Source organism: Sorex araneus, chromosome X (assembly GCF_027595985.1).
Source record: "Sorex araneus isolate mSorAra2 chromosome X, mSorAra2.pri, whole genome shotgun sequence".
Classification (NCBI taxonomy): domain Eukaryota; kingdom Metazoa; phylum Chordata; class Mammalia; order Eulipotyphla; family Soricidae; genus Sorex; species Sorex araneus.
The window spans coordinates 268,812,797-268,835,032 of NC_073313.1; the positions used below are offsets into that span (position 1 = coordinate 268,812,797).

General features: G+C 38.8%; 1 protein-coding gene across 5 annotated transcripts in view; it reads left to right on the plus strand.

Moving 5' to 3' along the window:
- Nucleotides 1-22,236, plus strand: part of EMSY (EMSY transcriptional repressor, BRCA2 interacting) — a 94,545-nt gene that overhangs the window by 42,853 nt on the left and 29,456 nt on the right. For all 5 annotated transcript variants that reach the window (XM_004610833.2, XM_055121009.1, XM_055121010.1 and 2 more), the window contains 4 exons: nucleotides 3,335-3,484; nucleotides 7,091-7,261; nucleotides 16,798-16,934; nucleotides 21,392-21,565. In XM_004610833.2, coding sequence (XP_004610890.1) covers nucleotides 3,335-3,484; nucleotides 7,091-7,261; nucleotides 16,798-16,934; nucleotides 21,392-21,565 — 632 coding nt within the window. The remainder of the gene's footprint in view (nucleotides 1-3,334; nucleotides 3,485-7,090; nucleotides 7,262-16,797; nucleotides 16,935-21,391; nucleotides 21,566-22,236) is intronic.

Below are 22,236 nucleotides of genomic sequence, written 5' to 3' on the forward strand. Positions count from 1 at the left end.
CTTCTGCTTGGTTTGGGCTAATTTGGTATTTTTGTTTTTTGAGGTAGAACTTAGATTATTGAGTTGACACACTTTATTTTTTCTAAATATTTACATTTATATCTATATCTTTATTCATGAATTTCTCTTAAAACTCTTTGAGATAGGGGCTGGAGCAATAGCACAGCAGGTAGGGCATTTGCCTTGCACGCGGCCGACCCGGGTTCGAATCCCAGCATCCCATATGGTCCCCCGAGCACTGCCAGGAGTAATTCCTGAGTGCCTGAGCCAGGAGTAACCCCTGTGCATCGCCGGGTGTGACCCAAAAGGCAAAAAACAAAACAAAACTCTTTGAGATATATTCCTCTTATTTGACAGAATGTTTTCATTTCCATTCATTTTGTGTGTGTTTTTTTTTTTTCCCCCATTTTGGGTCACACCTGGCAATGCACAGGGGTTGCTCCTAGCTCTGCATTTAAAAATTACTCCTGGTGGTGCTCTGGGACCATATAGGATGCTGGGAATCGAACCCAAGTTGGCCGTGTGCAAGGCAAATGTCCTACCCGCTGTACTATTGCTCCTGCCCCTCATTTTGTGTTTTTAAATTTGCTTTGACACTTCGTCTTTGTCCTATCGATGCTTATTTTTACTTTTTGTTTTGGGGCCACACCCTGCAATTCTCAGAGGCCATATTTGTCTCTGTGCTCAGGGATCACACCAGGCTGTGTGCTTAGGGACTACTCCCAGCTAGGTGCTCGGGGGACCATATATGGTGCCTGATTCAAACCAGGGTTGAGTCTATGCTAAGCTGCCCGGGTTTGAGCCTGGATTGACGGTGTGCAAAGCAAACGCCTTAGCTCCAGCCCCAGTTTTAATAATTTTTAATGTATTTTTTAGAATTTTTTCTATAAAAGATAACATCTGCAAATAGATGATGTTCACTCTTGCCTGTTATATTAAAAATCTATTTTTTCTTGTTCTTTCTTTCATAGAACTTATTTTAGTTCAGAGTCTGTAAGATACCCTGATAGCAACAAATTCTCTCTGCTGTTGTTTATATGATAAAGAATTTATTTTGCCTTCATTTTTGAAAGATAACTGCTGGGTATCGGATTCCTGGTTGACATTTTTCTTTATTTATATTTTTTAAATTTTATCACCATGTGGAAAGTTACTGAGTTCTCAGGTTTATGTCTCAGTTATACCGTATTCAAACACCATCCCTTCACCAGTGCCCATATTCCACCACCAAAATCCCCGGTATACCCCCCGCCCCCACCCCAACTGTATAACTGATGAATTTCACTTCATTTTCTCTTCACCTTGATTACGGTCCATATTTCAATACAAAACTCACTATTGTTGTGGGAGTTATACCCCCAAACAAGATAATACTAATAAGAAAGCATATGATAATTAGTTTTCCATTAAAAGATTGTATGTTTTCAGGTTTTAGAAAAGGTCACGAGGTTCGGATGTGTCCCAGTCCCGAATCCTGGAGCCGTGTTAGTTGCTGCTCAGTGTCGCCAGGGCTCCATCTGGAGAAGGTGTGCTGGCGGCACCTCCTCCTTCCGGCTCCCCGGTGTTGCTGGCCCCAATTCGGGTCCGGAGCATTTTCCGGGCCGCGTTGCTCACCAGAATCTTGACATTTTTTTCCCCTTGACTACTTGAGATACTTTATCCTACTCTCTGCTATGACTTTGTTTTCTGCTGATGTAAGTTTTTGTTTTTGTACCATATCTGACTGTGCTCAGGACTTAACTCTTGGTCATATTGGGACCATGTTGGGTGCCTGATGATTGAACCCTTATGATCATGTACAAGGCAGATACTTTACCCATTGTACTATTTTTTGGCCCCTGGAATTGTTTTTAATTTTTAAAATTGATATTTGTTCCAGGTATTTAGAATCATGATTTGGTGTTTTTATATATAGTCTCTGAATATATCAGAATTATCTTTATTTTTAAATGGTTGTAACATTCTTTTTATTTTTTTGGGTCACACCCAGTGATGCACAGGGGTTACTCCTGGCTCTGCACTCAGGAATTACTCCTGGCGGTGCACAGGGGACCATATGGGATGCTGGGAATCGAACCCAGAGTTGGCCGCTTGCAAGGCAAATGCCCTACCCACTGTGCTATCACTCCAGCCCCATGTTGTAACATATTTAAAGTTATATTGTCTCTTTGGGACATGGGCCACATGTAGCGGTGCTCAGGGTTGTGCTCAGGGATCACTCCTGGGAGGCGCAGGGGACCATATGGGGTGATTGTCCGTCCGTCTGCATTGTTAGCACCTTAACCCCTTTACTATCTGTCCACCTGTTTCATTTTTCTTTAATTTGCAAAGGTTTTTTTATTTTATTTTTTTTTTTATTGAATCACCATGAGCTTTATACTTATGAAGTTTCATGTTTGAGTTTCAGTCATACAATGATCGAACACCCTTCTGTCCACCAGTGTACATTTTCTACCAACAATCTCCCCAGTATCCCTACCTCCCCCCCATGTCCCACTCCTCCCCTTGCCTCTATGGCAGACAGTTTCCTTCTTACTCGCTCTCTACTTATGGGCGTTATGGTTTGCAGTACAGATGAGAGCCATCATGTTTGTGGGCCTTTGTTTTCTAGCGAAGAGGGAAAAGCTTTTAACATTTTATTTTATGAATTCTAGAGGTAACTCTTTTCTTTTCATCTCAGTATTTGCATAGACTAGTTTGTTAGTCATAAAAGTTTGGGTTATTGGGGCCAGAAATACAGAACAGGAGTTAAGGTGCATGTCTTGTGTGTGTTAGACCCCACTTTGATCCCAAGCAGCACCTGGTTCCCCTGAGCCTATCAAGGTGTGCTCTGGAGACCCTTGAGTGCTGCTGGCGTGGACTGGGTGATCCCCAGCACACCTTGCTTTAGTAGCATTGCATCTCCCTATTTCTTATTGGAACACTGTCCTGGTTTGTCATCAGCAGGTGGGCCCTTGACTTCCTGGATATCACTTGGGACAACCCTTTATCCCCTCAAAACAGGGAGGTTAGTGCTAATTTAGTTTGAAATGAAGTTTTATATGACATAGACAAAAGAAAAAGTTTCCCCCCCAAATTTGTTAATACCACCTATAATATTTTTGTTTTCAGAACATTTATTATTTTGTTCATTTTTAAACATGTTTTTAATTGTATTCTAGAATAAGAAACTAAGAAAGATAGAAATGTGAGGAATAAAAATGTGAAGGATTTCATTAATATTAGACAAGGCTGAGTAAATGTGTGTAAATACTACCCTCTTGAGTTGGTATGCGGCATATTTTCCAAATATAATTTGTGTTGGAATTTATCTTTCTTTTTTTTTTCCCCACAGGTGTTAAAATCATCACACAACAAGTTCAACCAAGTAAAATCTTACCTAAACCAGTGACAGCAACTCTGCCCACCAGTAGCAATTCCCCCATTATGGTGGTTAGCAGTAATGGTGCGATTATGACAACTAAACTTGTAACCACTCCTACTGGTAAGTTTTTCTGACCATCTATCCATCCAGTCATCACTTATCTATTGAGTAATTTACTTGTATCAGCAGTGTACTTGACTGTGGGGATATAGTTTATTTAATTTATTTTTTTAATTTAATTTTTTTATTTTAAAATTTTTTATTAATTCACTGTGAAGTACAGTAATAAAAATTTCATGTTTGAACTTGGATCATACGGTCATCAAACACCCATTCCTTCACCAGGGCATATTTTTCACCACCAAAATCACCCCCCAACCCCGCCCCCCAATTCCACATCTTGGGGATATAGTTTAGACTGTTGGTCAGAAGTGTCTTTCTTGACTCCCTCCCTACAACTGATCCTGGCTTTTTCTTGATTATAATGATTTTCTGTTATTTTCTTTTATAGCATATACTATCATTTTAAATTTCCTAGTTGCTTGTTGTTTTTAAATTTTATCAGTTTTTATTTCTAGTACGGTAATTATCAATAGATACAATCCACAAAAAGAAGCTCTCTGGAGTTCTCAGTGATTGTTTTTGCGGGGCAGGCAGTGTCTGGGCTATCCCCAGAGGTCCTCAGGGTTGTGCCATGCAGGGCAAGCATCTTAACCGCTGTACTATCTCTCTAGCCTCTCTGTGTTTTAAATGTAAAGATCTCCTGAGCTGAAAGGTCCGCAAACCACTTACTGATTCTTCTCCTTCTCTGCCCAATCTATTTATGTAGATTGGATAAAATAATGTGGAAATAATCAGAAAGTTCACTAACACTAGAGATTTTCATTACCTTACAGTGAACACTGAGTATACCTAGTGAGATTTATGCAGAAGAAGCCAGCTGATCACAGAATAGGCTGGACTGCACAAAGTACTACCGGTTAGCAGCTTGTAGTCAATCCAGCCTTCTGCCCCCAGTGCCATGTAATATCATCAACGGCCAATATCCAGAGACTAAAACCAGGCTCCTGGAAGCGCACGGCTGGTTAGCAGCTTCGTGACATCTTATAACCTAGTTCTCCCTCTCAGAGAATGTAGCAAGCTACTAAGTAAGAGTTTCCTGCCTGCACAGGAGAGCCTGGCAAGCTCCCCGTGGCATATTCATATGCCAAAACCAATGACAATGATGGGTCTCATTCCCCTGACCCTGAAAGAGCCTCCAATGTGACACCATTGGGAAGGATGAGTAGAGAGGCTTCCAAAATCTCAGGGCTAGGATGAATGGAGACATTACTGAGACTGCTCGAGAAAATCGACAATCAATGGGATGATGATGAGTTATTTGTTAATTTGTTTAATGTTCATTAAATTAGAGTATAAGCTCAGTGCTGATAAAGTGCCGTGTTCATTTTAATTTATATATGTAGAATTGATCTTATAGGTAGTTGTTCAGATCTCACAAATTGTGTGAATGTGAACACCATCCTACCCAAAAAGCATGTCACTCTGATGATGTTATTAAAAGTCTTTGTTACTGGGGCTGAAGCGATATTACGGCCTTGAACACAGACAGCCTGAGTTCAATTTTGGCACCACATATGTTCCCCTGAGCCCATCAGAAGTGATCCCTGAGTACAGAGGAATTGAACCTAGGTCAGCCGCGTGCAAGACAAATGCCCTACCCACTGTACTAAATAAAATTAAGCATGTAAAGTCCCAGCAGAATGCCTTATAGCTATCAACATAATTAGCCATTGCCATTATTTTATTTTATGATGATAATTAATTTTTAATTTTGTTTTGTTTTGTGTTTTGGAGCCATACCTGGGAGTAAGCCAGGGCTTACTCCTGGCTCCGTGATTACTTGGTAATGCTTGGGGGATCTGTTTGTTTAGTGCTGGGGATTGAACCTCAGATTAGCCGTATGCAAAGCAAGCACTCGAACCACTGTGCTATCTCTCTGGCCTTGCCATTATTTTAAATGTAGAACTTGCTAAACTTTTTTTATACACACATTGGACTTAATATCATGTGGGTTTTAATATTTGTTTTCAGTGACAGATTAGCATATTGATAATTGTGCTTCAGTTTATGTTAATTAAACTACATTTAGGTCTGAGCCACCCATAGTATGTATCAGTATCTTTCCCATCCAAAACTGTAGCCATTAAATAATAATTACGTTCTTTTCATCCGTTGGTGTTAGCAACCACCTTATTACTTTGTCTTTATGCAAAATACTTATCTTGAATAAGTTTTTTTGTTTTTTGTTTTTTTTGCTTTTTGGGTCACACCCAGCGATGCTCAGGGGTTACTCCTGGCTTTGCACTCAGGAATTACTCCTGGCAGTGCTTGGGGGACCATATGGGATGCCAGATATCGAACCCCGGTCGGCCTCGTGCAAGGCAAACGCCCTACCCGCTGTGCTATCGCTCCGGCCCTTGAATAAGTATTCTAACAGCCCACTTATTTCTGGGCTGTTAGATTTTTAGATTCAGAGTTCAGGAGCTATGGTGCTTGACCTATATGTGACTGACCCTGGTTCAACCCCCTCAGTCCCTGAGTACTGTCAGGAGTGATTCTGAGCACAGAGCCAGAAGTAAGCCCTGAACATTGCTGGGTGTGGCCCAAACCCATTCACAATATAATAAAATGTCTTAGTCATCTATTAAATCTATCATATTTCTCCCTCCTACTCAAACTATTTTCATTTGATATAAAGCTAATATTATTTTTTTTAAGTCATGCACTTATAAATGTTATTCACCTTTGTAAAGGTAAATAATTTCTAAAAGGATTTTGAGGGACGGGCTTGTTGAAAGTAGTTACTACTGTTACCTCAGTTGGATTATCATGAAAAATTTTTTTTTTCACTTGAACAAAGTGTTGTTTTAGTCAGCTTTTCCCAAAACTCAATAATTCTTTTGTATAGTATTTGAGTTAAACACACTTGTATGAAACTACAACAACCTCATCTGGTTTTTAATTCCTATTTTTTGGTGAGGAAAAGACATAACAGTATTATGGAGGAATGTGAAATATCTAGAGAGACTTGAAGAAAAATGTTCTAAAGGTCATTTAAAGTTGAGTGAATATGTATATAATCAACTTTTTTGGCTAAAAAAATATGTTCCTGGCAGCTCATGACAGTTTCACCTTTGATCTCTAGTGAAATGATAGAATAACTCTTTTAAAAAAGACAGATACATTTGGGGAATATCAGAGGTATAGAAGAATAGAAGTTATAAGTAGGCAAATAATATAGCTGTATTTGCCAAGTATTGACATTGGATTTTGCACTGAGACAGCATAAAACAGATGCAGAGACCTTAACATCTATAACTTAAACCTAAAAAGCTCTGGTCAGGAAAGATGATGAAATTCAAGTTTCTTTTGGCTTAAAACTTAAGTCGAAGAAGGATGGTAAAATTATTATTTATACTTTTTTTTGCAATTAGTAATTTGATGCAGCACATCACAAAATTTTTTGTATAAATTTAATTCAGATTGACTTGGCTATACTTCTTGCTGTGGACATTGAAAACTACCTATAAACTGTTAATGTTGTAACACCTTGAAATTTCATCTTTAAGTTACAGCAAGGTAGATTATATTGAAGTGTAAAATAGAAATTGTCACTCTTCCATAATTACTGATAGTGTTTCTTTCGGCTTTTCTCTTCTATAGGCACACAGGCAACCTATACCCGGCCCACAGTGAGCCCATCCATAGGCCGAATGGCTGCAACCCCTGGAGCTGCAACCTATGTGAAAACTACCAGTGGGAGCATCATTACAGTAGTGCCCAAGTCATTAGCTACCTTGGGGGGCAAGATAATTAGCAGTAATATAGTTTCTGGTAGGTATATTGGGGATATTCACAGTCTTCCACAGCCTTGGGCTCTTCCGTGCTTTAATAATGCTGTTCTTACAGTAAAAATACTGTTCTTCATTAAGAATCTAAGACTTCATTTCTCTGGCCCGTTTTTAATCAAAATGGAAAGATTATATCTCAATTTTGCATGGATGGTTTTAAAATATTCTCTTATTAACCCATTCTGACCTTGGAACTCTTAGATAGTTGGTATCATCCACATTTCTAGTTTGTTACAGATATATGAGGGTTTAGGGAGTTTAAATTCAGGAGGTGAAGACCTGTCCATCCAGTACCACACAAGCTGGGAAAAGTAAAATGTATTCATGTAAATAGATTTGAGTACTCACATCTTACAGTTTTAATTACTAATGTCACTTTAGCTTACTGAACATAAGTTAAATATTTGGGGCTTGGAGAAGTAGTACAGTGGGTAGGGCAGTTGCCTCGCATGTGGCCCACCCAGGTTCCATCTCTGGCATCCCGTATGGTTCCCTAACCCTGCCAGAAGTGATGATCCTTGAGTGCAGAGCCAGGGCCCAAAACAAACAGACAAACTATTTTTATTTACTTTTGACCATTATTTGTTAATCTTTGAAAGTAACTTAGCAAGATCATGAACTCTTATTGGAATTTTGAAACCTTACTAGTTTTTATTGGTTTATTAATTCCTACAGCATTTGGGTTGTGGCTCATGAAGTTGTTAACTTGGCATCCATTTTCATTGATATTATTTTTTAATTAAAATGATGTAAATAATATCTGATTAAGCAAGCTCTCCGGGCTTTTAATTGTCTATGATTTTTGTAGTGTAGCCATACTTTGTATGCCCCAGGTGAGTTCTTCAAACATTTCAAAGTCATGCGATTGAAGTTCCTGGCAGTAATGTGATGTTGCTGATAACTCAGTGGAAAAAAAAAAAGCAAAGCAGGGCATGGTGTTGGCATAAAACCCTATATTTAAAGCTGTTAATTTTGGCAGTACTTATAAGTGTAAGCGAGAAAATTCAACGGTTGCCAAACTGAGGAGGGAAGGAATCATCATACTTCAGCTTTCAAGAGGGTTATTTCAAATAACACATTTAAAACTCAAACTATAACCTATTACTAGGCTATCTTTAAGTAGTGTAGAGCACTTAAACATTTTTCAAAAAGTGATCATATTCTTCAGTGATAGTATGTTTTTTACTTACATATGCATTCATAATGCCAATAGCAGATTAATACTCAAGTCATGGGGCCTTTATCTTTAGACCTTCTGTATGATTTAGCGCTTCACATTGGGTTAGAATAATCAGTATAAACAAGAACGTTTTGCTAGATGCAAAGAGATGGTTAAAATATAAGTTGTGCACAGTTTTGCAGTATTGTAGCAAATGAGGTTTATATGAGGCGAGTCTGCGAATGTACCTGAAAAGGGTTTCCAGAGCAGCAGGGTAACTTAATGCAATGTAACCCAACAGTATTTGTTTTAGGGAGCTTTTTTTTTTTTTTTTTAATTTTTTATTAGTGAATCACTGTGAGGTACAGTTACAAACTTATGAACTTTAATGTTTGCATTTCAGTCATACAATGATTTTTTTTTTTTATTTTACTGAATCACCGTGAAAAAAGTTACAAAGCTTTCAGGTTTAAGTCTCAGTCATATAATGATCAAACCCCCATCCCTTCACCAGTGCACATGTTCCACCACCAAGAACCTTAGGGAGCTTACTTTGCCTCTGTTTCTTGTTTGACACATTCTAAAAAACTCTTACTGCTCTGAACTGATTTTTATGGTGCACATCAATATTCTTCCACTTAAAAAAAAATTATTGTTGTTTTGTTTGTGCTCAGGGCTTATTCCTGGCTCTGATTAGGGTCAATCCTGATGGTTCTCAGGGGACTTTATGTGGTGCTGGGAATCAATTGTACATTGGTTGTGTGCAAGGCAGACACTGTAGACCCTATCCTGGGAGGCCGCTCACCCAGCCCAGCCCGGAGATATTGCTCTCTGACCATGACAATTCTCCTCAAATGTTTTTGTTATTCCACTGGTATCATTGGTTGATAGATTAGTAATTTTCCACTCTCATTGTCTATTCATAGTAAACTAGTAAGCTCAGTAGGATGCAGTAGGGTTTTTTTTTTTTGCCTTTATCCACAGAGGATTCTAGACCCCCCCACTAACTACACTAACTACAATAGTCCCACCCCCAAAAATAGGAAATTAGAAACAAACTTGTCAATAGCTAGCTCTAAGAATATAAACACTTGCTTTTTTTTTTTAAATATGACTTTCCCCTCCATGTGGGAAATTTGAAACATAAAAGAATATCAAGAACCTATCTTTTTTTACCACACAGAGAAATATGTCAAAATTTACATGTATTTATTTTTATTCCCCTTTTTTCTGTCCTTTTATGTTTTTAGGTATTTTTTTTCCCTTTTTTAAAATTTTTAGAGTAAATTCATACCTAATGAGATCATTTGTTTTGCTTGGAGCCATACCTGCCACTGCTCAGGAGCCATTTTTGGCTTTTGCTCAAGAGTAACTGCTGTCAGACTTGGGGGAACTGTGTTTGATACCAGGAAGTCAAATTCCAGTTGGCTGCATGGAAGGGCAAGCATCTTACCCCTTATACTCTATCTCTTATCCTCTTGAGTGTATGTGTGTGTACACTGAATCCTTTAAAGGTAAACATTTTTTCTTCTCCAGTTTTATTTTATGCTCCATGATTTATAGAAGTGGTAGGAATTTACGCATAAATCTTTCAGCACCACACACTCCAAAAGAGTGCCCGCTTCCTCCATCACTGTCCCAGTCCTATTTGTGCACCCTCCATCCAACTCCTCCCTCCACCCCGCCCCAAGCTGCCCCACTATGGTAAGCTTCCTACTGAAGATGTGATTTCAGTTTCTGTTGCCTTTGACTGTTATTTTCTTACTGTGTTTTATTATATCTCACATGGGAGAGGCATTATTGTGTATCTGTCCCTCTCCTAACTAACTTCAACCAACATAATACTCTTCAGATCTGTCCATATAGCAAATCCAAGATTTCATCTTTTCTTTTAGACAACATTGTGTATATAAAAGTAGATGCCAAAAAGTAGAATTTCTTGTTCATATGGAAGCTCAATTCCTAGTTTTTGGAGAGTGTTCATATAGTTTTCCCAAAAGGTTGGACCAGTTGACATTCCCACCAGCATTAAGTGAAGGGTCCTTTTTCTCCACATCTTCATTAACACTGCTTGTTTTCGTGATGTATCCCAGTCTCATTGGTGTGAGGTGGTATCTCATTCTTGCTTTGAGTTACTTATTTTTGATGATAAGTGAAGCATAACATTTTTTCATATGCTCTTTGGCCATCTGTGTATGTTCTTTGCAGAAGTTTCTGCTCATCTCTTTCGCCATGTTTTTCATAGGACTGGTTGTTTTTTTCTTGTCAGTTTCTTTCAGTGCTTTATACATCTTGGATATTAATCCTTTATCAGGTGAGTGGTAGGCAGTATAGTGTGTTTTCGTTCTCATCATTTCTTTTGCAGTACATAAACTTCTTAGTTTGATATTGTCACATTTGTTTATCTTTGCTTGAGTTTGCTTGAGCAGAGGCATTGAATCATTTAAGATACCTCTTGCTTCAGTGTCATGAGATGTTCTGCCTATGTTTTATTTGATGTGATTTCTGAAATCAGGTATGATATTAAAGTCCTTAATCTATTTTAAATTAACTCTTGTGCATGGTGTGAGAAAGGGGTCTGAATTCATTTTTTTTTACATGAGACTGACCAATTATTTCAACATCATTTGTTGAGACTTTACTTTCTCCTCTTCATAATCTTTGCTCCTTTGCCAAAAATTTGCTGTTCGTGTACATAAGGATCTGTTTCTGGGCTCTCAATTCTATTCCACTGGTCTGAGAGTCTGTCCTTATTCCAGTAATACTGTTTTGATTGTTAAAGCTTTATAGTACAATTTAAATTGGGGAAGGAGAAACTTTTCTTCTTTTTCCTTAAGGTTTCTTTGCCTATTCTGGGGTTTTTAATCAATCCATATAAATTTCAGCAGCATTTGATCTATGTCTTTGAAATATGTTCTGGTTTTGTTTTGTTGGAGGGGGAGACTCATTGAATCTATTAGGACAGGATTGTCATTTAGAGGGTATTATTCATTCCAGTCATGAACAGGGGATGCACTTCCATTTCTTTATATCTTCTTTTAGTAGTGGTTTAAAGATTTCTTTGTGTCTTTTTTGTTGTTGTTAGGTGATTCTCAGGTACCTGATTTTCAGAGGCATAATTGTGAATAAGGATTGTTGTTTAACTTCTCTCCTTTTTCGTTGTTTGCATATATAAATGCCATGGATTTCGTGCATTTATTTTAAAGCCTGACACTTTGTTGGTTTATTGTTTCTAAGAGCTTTTTTTGGAAGAACCTTTAGGGTTCTCTAAGTATAGTGTCATATTATCTGCAAATAGTCATAGTTTGACTTCTTTTCTAATCTGGATGCTGTTGGCATCTCTCTCTTGCCTAAATACTATGGCAAAAACTTCTAGTACATTACTGATTAGTAATAGTGAGAGTAGGCAACCTGGTCTTGTGCCTGGGCTTAGGGGAAAGGCTTTTAGTGTTTCATCATTGAGTATGTTGTTAGCTGTAAGATGTGGTAAATGGTTTTAACTTTGTTGAGGAAAGTTCCTCAACACCCATTTTATTGAGGATTTTTAATCATGAATGGGTGTTAGATCTTGTCAAGTGTTTTCTCTGCTTCTTTGTATGATCTTATGATTTTTATTTTTCCTTGATTGATAATGTATATTATGTTGATTGACTCAAGCATATTAAAATATGCTTGCATGCCTGTGATTGATATTTGATCTTTTTTATATTGTTGGATTTGGTTTGTTGATATTTTGTTGGATCTTTGCATATATCTTCATCAGGGAATTAGGCTATAGTTTTCTATTTTGGTGAGGTCTCTATCTGCCTTTGGTATTAGGATAATGTTTGCCTCACAGAAACTGGGAGGATTCCTGTTCTTCAACTTTGTGAAAGAGTCTTAAAAAGGATGGGAAACAAGTCTTTAAAAGATTTAGAAGAACTCACCATTAAACCTATCTGGACGTAGGACTTTATTTTTGGGAAGACTTGATTACTGTTTCACTTTCCTTGGCAGTAATAATTGGCCTCTTGAGGTGCTCTTTTCCTCTTGATTCTGTCTCGGAAGACTATAGTAAGAGTCAAAACTGTATCCATTTCTTCTAGGTTCTCCAGTTTGACAGCATGGCATAAAGATTTTTATAGTATTACCCGATGGTCTTTTGTCATCTTTTGTCATGTGTTCCCTTTAATTTCCGATTTGGTTTATTAGAATTTTCTTTCTTTATTTGTGAGCCTTGCTAATGGTTTCTCAGTTTTGTTTATGCCTTAAAAATAAAACAAAAAAACCCACCATCTTTTGGTTTCATTGATCTTTTGAATTGTTTTCTAGTGTCCAGTTTTCAATTTCTGCTCGAAGTGTAATTATTTCCATTCTTCTACTTGCTTTAGGCTCCCTTTGCTGGGTCTTTTCCCAGCTGCTTCAGCTATTTACTGTTATGCTATTTATTTGGGTCTTTACTTGCTTCCTAATGAATGCTTGCATTGCTATGAACTTCCCTTTTGCTGTTTCCATATATTCTGTTGACTTATATCTTCATTCTCATTTATTTCTAGGAATCTGTTGATTTCCTCATTGACCTACTGATTTTTCATTAATAAGCTGTTTAATTTCCAAGTTTTGAGTTTCTCCCTCATATCTGTTCATGATTAATTTCTATTTTCAAAGCATCATGATCTGAGAGGGTGGTTGGTACAATTTCTGTTTTCTTGATTTTATGAAGTTGTTTTGTGACCCATTATGTGGTCTGTCTTTAAAGAAAGTCCCATGTGCATTAAAAAATGTGTGCTTTTGGGGGGCAAAGGGCCGTGTGTGTGTGTGTGTGTGTGTGTGTGTGTGTGTGTGTGTGTGTGTTCGCGCGCGCGCACTAGACCCATTTCTCAATATCAGTGCTTTGTTGATTGTTTGCCTATGTGATCTATTTAGTGCTGATAGCAGATTATTAAAGTCTCATACTGCTGTTGTATTAAAGTCAATACCTTCCTTAATAATTGTTTTAAATATTGGTGTGGACCCTCTTTAGGGGCATATATATTTAGGAATGAGCTTTCATAATATATTGAGTTCTTGATCATTTAGAAATGATGATCTTGTTGCTTATGGCTTCTTAAAATTGAAGTCTGTATTGTCTAACTATGGCCACCATAGATTTTTAAAGGGAGTTGTTTGGCTGTAAGATTGTTTTCTAGCCTTTGACTTTGCTTATCTTGAATGTTCAAGTATGTCTTTTGTAGGCAGCAGAAAAAGTTGAGTTCAGTTTTCTGATCCATTCTGCCACTCTTGATTCAGTACATTGACAATGAATGAGGTTACTGAAATGCAGAGGTTTATTGTTGTTATTTTATAAAAGTTACGCATGATCGTGAGTTTCATCTTGCTTTTAAAAGAAACTCCTTTAATGATTCTTGCAAGCACCCTATGTGCTGTACCATCTTGCTCCAGCCCCTAAGAAAAGAGTATTCTTGGTGAAGTGTTCATTTCACTCAGCCTTTTTTACTACATTCCACCATTCTCATCTGACCTTCAGAGTTTCATTCAATACAACCACTATGACTGTTAGGCATTTCCTTTATATGTGGGCCCCTTCTCAGATCTTGCTGCTTATAATATTCTGTCTTGTCTTTGCTTTTGTCCTTCTGATTAGGATTTGTTTTGAAAGTTTTATGTTTGGCCTTGACCTTTTGGGTCTTGTTTTATACCCACTTCCTAATTTAATCACCTTGAATTATGAGTTTTTTTATGATTGGGTTTCAGGCATACAGTGTTTCAACACTGGTGTTCTCTTTTCCTCCACAAGTGTCCCCAAGTTTCTTTGGACCTCTTGAATCTGAATGCATGTGCTCCTGAACTCTGGAAATACTTATCAGTCAGTGTTTTCATTGGCTAACAGTTTTCATTTATCTCTCCTTCCTGTTCCTCAGGGACTCTCAGGAGTCTTACATTGTTTTTCACGATTGCTGGTGTGCCATTCATTTCTTTTCAGGCACTCATTTTTCTTTTTACCTTTTTTTTTTTTACATTAAAAAATTTTTCATTATTACTATTTTTTAATCACCATGAGATACACAGTTAAAAAACTGTTCGTGATTGGGTTTCAGTCATACAGTTTTCCAATACCCATCCCTCCACTACACTTACTCCTGGCTCTACAGTAAGGGATTACTCCTGGTGAACTCTGGGGACCACTTGTGGTGCTGGGGATCGAACCTGGGTCACTTTGTGCAAGGCAAACTTCCTACCTGCTCTACCGTTGCTTCGGCCCCTTTTATGTTTTAATGCACACATACACATACACCCTCATTTTGTAAAAATAATAGACTTCGTCTCATAAATTGACACTCCTCTCTAAAGGAAAAAGGCCATACCAGTGATGCTCAGAGGCTCTGCACTCAGGAATAAGTCCTGGTAGTACTCAGGGAACCATATGGGATACCAGGGATTGAACCCGGGTTGACCGTGTGCAAGACAAACACCCTACTGACCATACTATTGCTTTACCCCCCCCAAAATCAGGATTTTTTTTTTTTAACTTTTTGGGTCACACCTGGCGATGCACAGGGGTTGCTCCTGGCTCTGCACTCAGGAATCACCCCTGGCGGTGCTCGAGGGACCATATGGGATGCTGGGAATCGAACCCGGGTCAGCCGCATGCAAGGCAAATGCCATACCCTCTGTGCTATGCTCCAGCCCTAAAATCAGTTTTTTAAGGTTGTTTGTTTTGGTAGGGACCATCAGAGCTACTTGCACGTTAGAGGTGCTTGAAATACGGAGATAATGTGGGAAACCAAAAGGAATCTGTCTAATGACATTAGCAACATTTTGAAAGAAGACGTATTAGTGACAAATCAAGTTCATTGGCGTACTTAAACCGAACAGCTATCACAGCTATCCACTATCACAGGGGACAAATATAGTTCTGGGAAATGAGGACTGAAGACATGGTATGAATCAAATAGTTACACCAAAATTTCCAACTTGGAATGATGTAGAATATACTGGATACATTTGATACATAAGTAGATTTGGTAGGTAAAAGAGTATAGATTGTGGAAGGATATAAGGGAGAAGACAATATTGTTTGGATCAGCAGTTGTAAATTTCCTTAGTTGATCTTAATAGTTGAAAATGTAAAGTTTTGGGGCTGGAGTGATAGTACAGCAGGTAGGGCATTTGCCTTGCACACAGCTGACCCAGGTTCGATTCCCAGCATCCCATATGGTCCCCAAGCACTGCCAGGCAGGAGTAATTACTGAGTGCAAAGCCAGGAGTAACCCCTGAGCATCGCTGGTTGTCACCCAAAAAGCAAAAAAAAAAAAAAAAAAAAAAAGAAGAAAGCAAAAGTTTCTCATAGATATTTTTATATATCAGAGACCCAACCTGAGATGATTTAGAGTGCATATTTAATCTGATTTTATTTATTTGATTTTCTGTAGAGTTTCTTATTGCACTAATCACAGCATTATAATTCTGGGTTTAGGAAAAATGCTTGTCATGTCATGGATTAAAGATTCTGACTTGTTTCACTAATCAGAGAAGAAATTGATGGGGAAATCTATAGTGGGTTTTTTTGGGGGGACGGAAGGGGGTCACACCCGGTGATGCACAAGGGTTATTCCTGGCTCTGCACTCAGGAATTACCCCTGGCGGTGCTCAGGGGACCATATGGGATACTGGGAATCGAACCCGGGTCGGCCGCGTGCAAGGCAAATGCCCTACCCGCTGTGCTATCACTCCAGCCCCAATAGTGGGTTTTTTGTTGTTTTGGTTTTGATTTTGGGGCCACATCTGGCAGTGCTGAGGGTCTTATTCTTCGCTCAGTGTTCAGGGTCACTCCTGGTGGTGCTCGGGGGAACCATATGCCATGCCAAGGACCAGGTCAGGGTTGGCAACATGCAAGACAAATGCCTTCATTGCCTTTCCAGACCCAAATGTAAACTGCTTAATTGTTTTTGCTGTTTTTGTTTGGTTTTGGTATTTTGGGCCTCTCAGGGCTGTGTTCAGATCTGTCTTCTGGGTTTGTGCTCAGGGATCATACCTGGTGGTGCTCAGGGGAAAAATATGGTTCTGGGAATAGAACCCAGGTTGGCCACATGTAAGGCAAGTGCTTTGCCAACTCTACTATTTCTCTGGCCCTTACTAGTGAGTTTGATATGAAGGCCCTCAGATTCCAAAAAGATGGCTGCTATAAAAATAAATTTTTTTATTAGCTCCTAGGATAACTTAAAATTCTATGCTTTTATTTTCATTCTCATTATCTTGTCTTCATGAAATGCCACCTAGGAAGGACATTGACTAGGTAATCATTATGTGCAACATAAGTAGAAACAACTAAGTTTCACTGTTCCTTAACTCAGGCCTCCTTGTCTTTCCTCTTCTCTAAGGAACAACTACTAAAATCACTACAATCCCAATGACTTCCAAGCCCAATGTGATTGTTGTGCAGAAGACTACAGGGAAAGGAACCACCATTCAGGGCCTTCCTGGCAAAAACGTTGTGACAACTTTGCTAAATGCTGGAGTAAGTAAGAGCTTGAACTACAGATTCAGCCTCCCATTGAGGACTTTAGAGACTAGCTATACACATATTTGCCTAAGGACTTTAGAATCCCACAGTGTCTAAAATGACTCAATTTACGACTGCTATGATGTAATTATTGTTAAAAACACCAACTGATGCCTTTTTTCAAAGCTCTTAAATATATTGCTTGTGCCAACTTGCTTTTCACTGTTCTTCAATTGACCAGTTTGATGAAGCTGAAGTATTCTTCCTTTGTTGAGAGAACACTTATTCCTGCTGATGGTCAGTAGATACTAGTCTAGTATTTGGCCTAATCTGGAAAAAGAGAAACACTTATGATTAAGACTAAATCAATTGATGGTAATTTGTTACTTTCATTTTTTCAATTTTTACTTCTTTCGGCTCGTAAAAAGAAATCAAATAAATGTTTATGGTTCTGAAGGCAGTTCTTAAGAGATCTGGAATTATACATACTTACGAGTTTGTCTCTTAAGTGTTGTAGTTTTCTGACTTTGGCTGATTTATTCCAGTTCTCTCATCCTTTATTTCTTCATTGTACATTGGGGATGTAGAGCTTTCCTGGTGAGTTTGTTCAGTAACTGGTAGCTATTTTGAAAGTGCTTAGAACAATCCCTGCCATACTGAAATTACTCAGTGTACTTTTCCCCCTAATTATTATACTTGGCACTAAATTGTTTCGTTTGGTAAAGTCTCTGCATTGCTTGACTGTAAGATGGAATGCTTTATATTACTTATCAAAACTGGCATCACAGTTTTTACATTATTAGTAGGAGTCAGTATTAGAGGCTGGTTTGTTTTATTTATGTTTTTAAAAAAATTTTTAATATTTTATTTATATATTATTTTGCTTTTAGGGTCACACCTGGCTATGGTCAGGGGTTACTCATGGCTCTGCACTCAGGAATTAGTCCTGGCATTGCTCAGGGAACCAAATAGGATGCCAGAGATTGAACCCAGGTTGGCCATGTGCAAGGCAAATGCTCTACCTGCTGTACTAATGCTACGGCCCTATTTGTTTGTTTTAATCTCATAGGATAACAGGTTGTTCCCAAGTCTGTCTTCTCATGGTAAACCAGAAATGATGCAATGATTAGAAGTTAGATTTTTAGAATCCTAAATAGTCTTGTTTTTAATTTCATAGTATTTTATATGTGATATTCTGTTCACATATATCCAGGAGTCATATGTGAGTCTGCTTGATAATATTTAATAGTAATAACAACACAGGAACTGATAATAAAACAAGCAGATCAGAGTATGACAGCATATAAGACCATCCTCTTCATCACATGTGAATATGCACTTGTGCTTACTCCTGTGCACCTGTGTATACTCTCATATTAAACTCATCAGAAGTTTAGCTTGCTTTTTTTTTTTTTTTTTTTTGCACCACACTGAGCTGTGCTTAGGAGTTACTCTTGGCTTTGTGTTCAGGGATCATTTCTGATAGTGCTCAGAGAATAGTATGTAATGTCAGGGTCAAACCCAGATTAGTTGCAGGCAAGACACTGGTCCTTCCACTGTGTTCTATCACTCTGGCATCTCATCAGAACTTTTTCTTGGGGGTTAGGGTGAACTTTGAATGCCTGGCCAGTGCTCAGAGCTCTAAGTTCAGGGGTCACTTCTGGGCACCATATGGTGATCAAACCAGCCAGCTGAATGCAAGGCAAGTAAGTGCCTTAAACCCTGTACTATCTCTCCAGCCCCCGTCAGACAACATTTTTATAAGTTTCCTGCTGATTGGTTTTGATCAGCCGTGACTAGGTCATTATACTATTCGTAATTCAACGTTGAATAGTAACTCAGCTTGGCTTGTTGAATTATTTGATAGCTTGCCAATTTGCAGCTGAAGTAGCTCTTTTCCAGACAAATTAAATCTTTTATCAGAGATGCTGCTTTTGAACATGTGTGTATTAAATAAGCTGCCATACAGTTAGCAGGTACTTCATGTTTTTCTTAGATAATTAGAGCAGAGAGTTGACCATGTGGTTTTTGTAGGTATTCTTAGCTGTAAATTCAAAGTGAATTTTCCGTTTTTTTTTTGTTTTTGTTTTGTTTTTGGGTCACACCCGGCGACGCACAGGGGTTACTCCTGGCTCTTCACTCAGGAATTACCCCTGGCGGTGCTCAGGGGACCATATGGGATGCTGGGAATCGAACCCGGGTCGGCCGCGTGCAAGGCAAATGCCCTCCCCACTGTGCTATCGCTCCAGCCCCGTGAATTTACCGTTTTTGTCAACTCACCAAGGTGTTTTGTTTTTATTGGTTATTACATTTAGATAGCCACGTGCTTAGATAATGGCACTACTAAAGAAAACTGATAGAATAAAAAATTTTGGATTCTTTTTAATTTTGTGGGATTTTTGTTTGAGGGCCACACCCAGCTGTGCTTATGGCTTACTCCTGGCTCTGTGCCCAGGGATTACTCTTGGTGGGATTCAGGGGACTATGTATAGTGCCAGGGATTGAACTGGAGTTGGCTCTAAGGCATGTGCCTTGCCATCTGTACTCTAACTCTGGATTTTAATTTATAAAATGTTGGTAATATAAAATTCACTGTATTTGAATTTAATTTTAATTCAAGTATTAACTATACAAATGATCAGAATACAGTACATAGGAACAAGCAGATGAAAAAAGGTGAAAAACTAATGGGTTTAAGTTATCTAGTTAACATGCCAGTGATATTAGTAATGTATGTATAATAAAACATGGTAAATACCATAAATACTTTCTCTCTCTTTCTTTCTCTCTTTCTTTCTTTCTTTCTTTCTTTCTTTCTTTCTTTCTTTCTTTCTTTCTTTCTTTCTTTCTTTCTTTCTTTCTTTCTTTCTTTTTTTTTGCTTTGTGGGTCACACCTGGCGATGCACAGGGGTTACTCCTGGCTCTGCACTCAGGAATCACCGCTGGCCCTGCACTCAGGAATCACCCCTGGCCGAGCTCAGGGGACCATATGGGATGCTGGGATTTGAACCCGGGTTGGCCGTGTGCAAGGCAAACGCCCTATCCGCTGTGCAATCTCTCTAGCCCCTCTTTCTTTCTTTCTTTCTTTCTTTCTTTCTTTCTTTCTTTCTTTCTTTCTTTCTTTCTTTCTTTCTTTCTTTCTTTCTTTCTTTCTTTCTTTCTTTCTTTCTTTCTTTTTCTTTCTTTCTTTCTTTCTTTCTTTCTTTCTTTCTTTCTTTCTTTCTTTCTTTCTTTCTTTCTTTCTTTCTTTCTTCTTCCCTCCCTTCCTTCCTCCCTCCTCCCTCCCTTCCTTCCTTCTTCCCTCCCTCCCTCTCTCCCTCCCTCCCTCCCTCCCTTCCTTCCTTCCTTCCTTCCTTCCTTCCTTCCTTCCTTCCTTCCTTCCTTCCTTCCTTCCTTCCTTCCTCCTTCCTTCCCTCCTTCCTTCCTTCCTTCCTTCCTTCCTTCCTTCCTTCCTTCCTTCCTTCCTTCCTTCCTTCCTTCCTTCCTTCCTTCCTTCCTTCCCTCCTCCTTCCTTCCTTCCTTCCTTCCTTCCTTCCTTCCTTCCTTCCTTCCTTCCTTCCTTCCTTCCTTCCTATTTTTCCTTTTTGAGTCACACGGGCATTGCTCAGGGACTGCCTCTGGCTCTGGACTCAGGAAATAATCTTGGGGGTGCTGGGGGACTATATAGGATGCTGGGGATTGAACCCTGGATCAGCTGCATGCAAGGTAATACACCCTACGTGCTGTAGACTACTGCTCCAGCCCCATAAATATTTTTGTAATTTTCCATATAACCACAGAAAAAATACTACATTGATTTCATCTCTGTCTATACTTTTTCATATGGATGTTCTGCCTTATGTTCTTAGAATTTCATATTTTGAAAACAAGAAATCTGCCTTATATTTGTTAGCTATTGGTAATTATATATTAGCACGATAATTTTTTAATTACATAAATGTTTGTTATTGATAAATTTAGAAATGTAGGAGGGCAAACATATAGCCCTATTTTAACATATATTCTAGAATTTTTTTGTTTTGTATAGGTACTTTATTATGGGACAATATAATAAGTATTACAGTAGTAGTACTGTAGCACTTTTGTCCTGTTGTTCATTGACTTGCTCGAGTGGGCACCAGTAACGTCTCCATTGTGAGACTTGTCACTGTTTTTGGCATATCGAATATGCCACAGATAGCTTGCCAGGCTCTCTGAGAGGGCCAGAGGAATCGAACCCAGGTCAGTCGTGTGCAAGGCTTATGCCCTACCTGCTGTGCTATTGCTTAATTTGCTTATCAGCAAATGCATTTTAGACAGAAATTTTGTCATGACGTGATCATTGCAACAAGGCAAATCTACTTGATAGTGTGATTTATAATCCTCTTCCTCTCATCCTGGTAAAACCTTTATAAGTTTTCAGGAAATAGATCATTTTATTTTATCACGTGTTTGCATATAAATTCCTTAAATAGTCACTGACTTCAATTTAGGGAGAAAAGACTATACAAACAGTGCCAACTGGAGCAAAGCCAGCGATCATCACTGCTACAAGACCCATCACCAAAATGATTGTAACCCAGCCAAAAGGAATAGGCTCCACAGTTCAGCCAGCAGCAAAGATCATCCCAACAAAAATTGTTTATGGCCAGCAAGGTAAAACACAGGTATGCTTTAAAATATGGTGATTTTTTTTTCATTAGCTTTGTATGTGTGAGTGTGCTTGCTTTGTTGGACACCAAACCCATGCACATTTGAAACTTGCATTCCACCACCATTATCAGGTTTGCTTGAGAAATGCTATCCTAGAACATTTTGTAAAGGTTATTATTGTACTTAAAAATGAATAGTTTTTGGGCCTGGAGCTATAGCAAGTGGGTAGGGCGTTTGCCTTGCAAGTGGCCAATCCGGGTTCGATTCCCAGCATCCCATATGGTCCCCCAAGCACCGCCAGGAGTGATTCCTGAGTGCATGAGCCAGGAATACCTCTGTTCATCGCCAGGTGTGACCCAAACAGCCAAAAATAAGAATAGTTTTCTGAGTCCCTTCAAAACATAGTTGTACATATACATATACTCCGCGCCAGGCTGTTTTTGCTTGGTGCGCCCCAGAAATGGGCGGGTGAAAACCTTCCCAGCCCCAAGGGACCCAGCCCCTGCAGCTGACCTCCACTACCCAACCGCTGTCATGCTCCAGGCCACTTTCTGGACCTGGACACATTGTAAGACACTTCCTACCCACTTTCCATAATTACCACACCATCTCTGATGGAGTTCAGACAGTAGGCAACAAATCATATATATATCTCTTGGAGAGCCCTGCAAGCTACCAAGAGTAT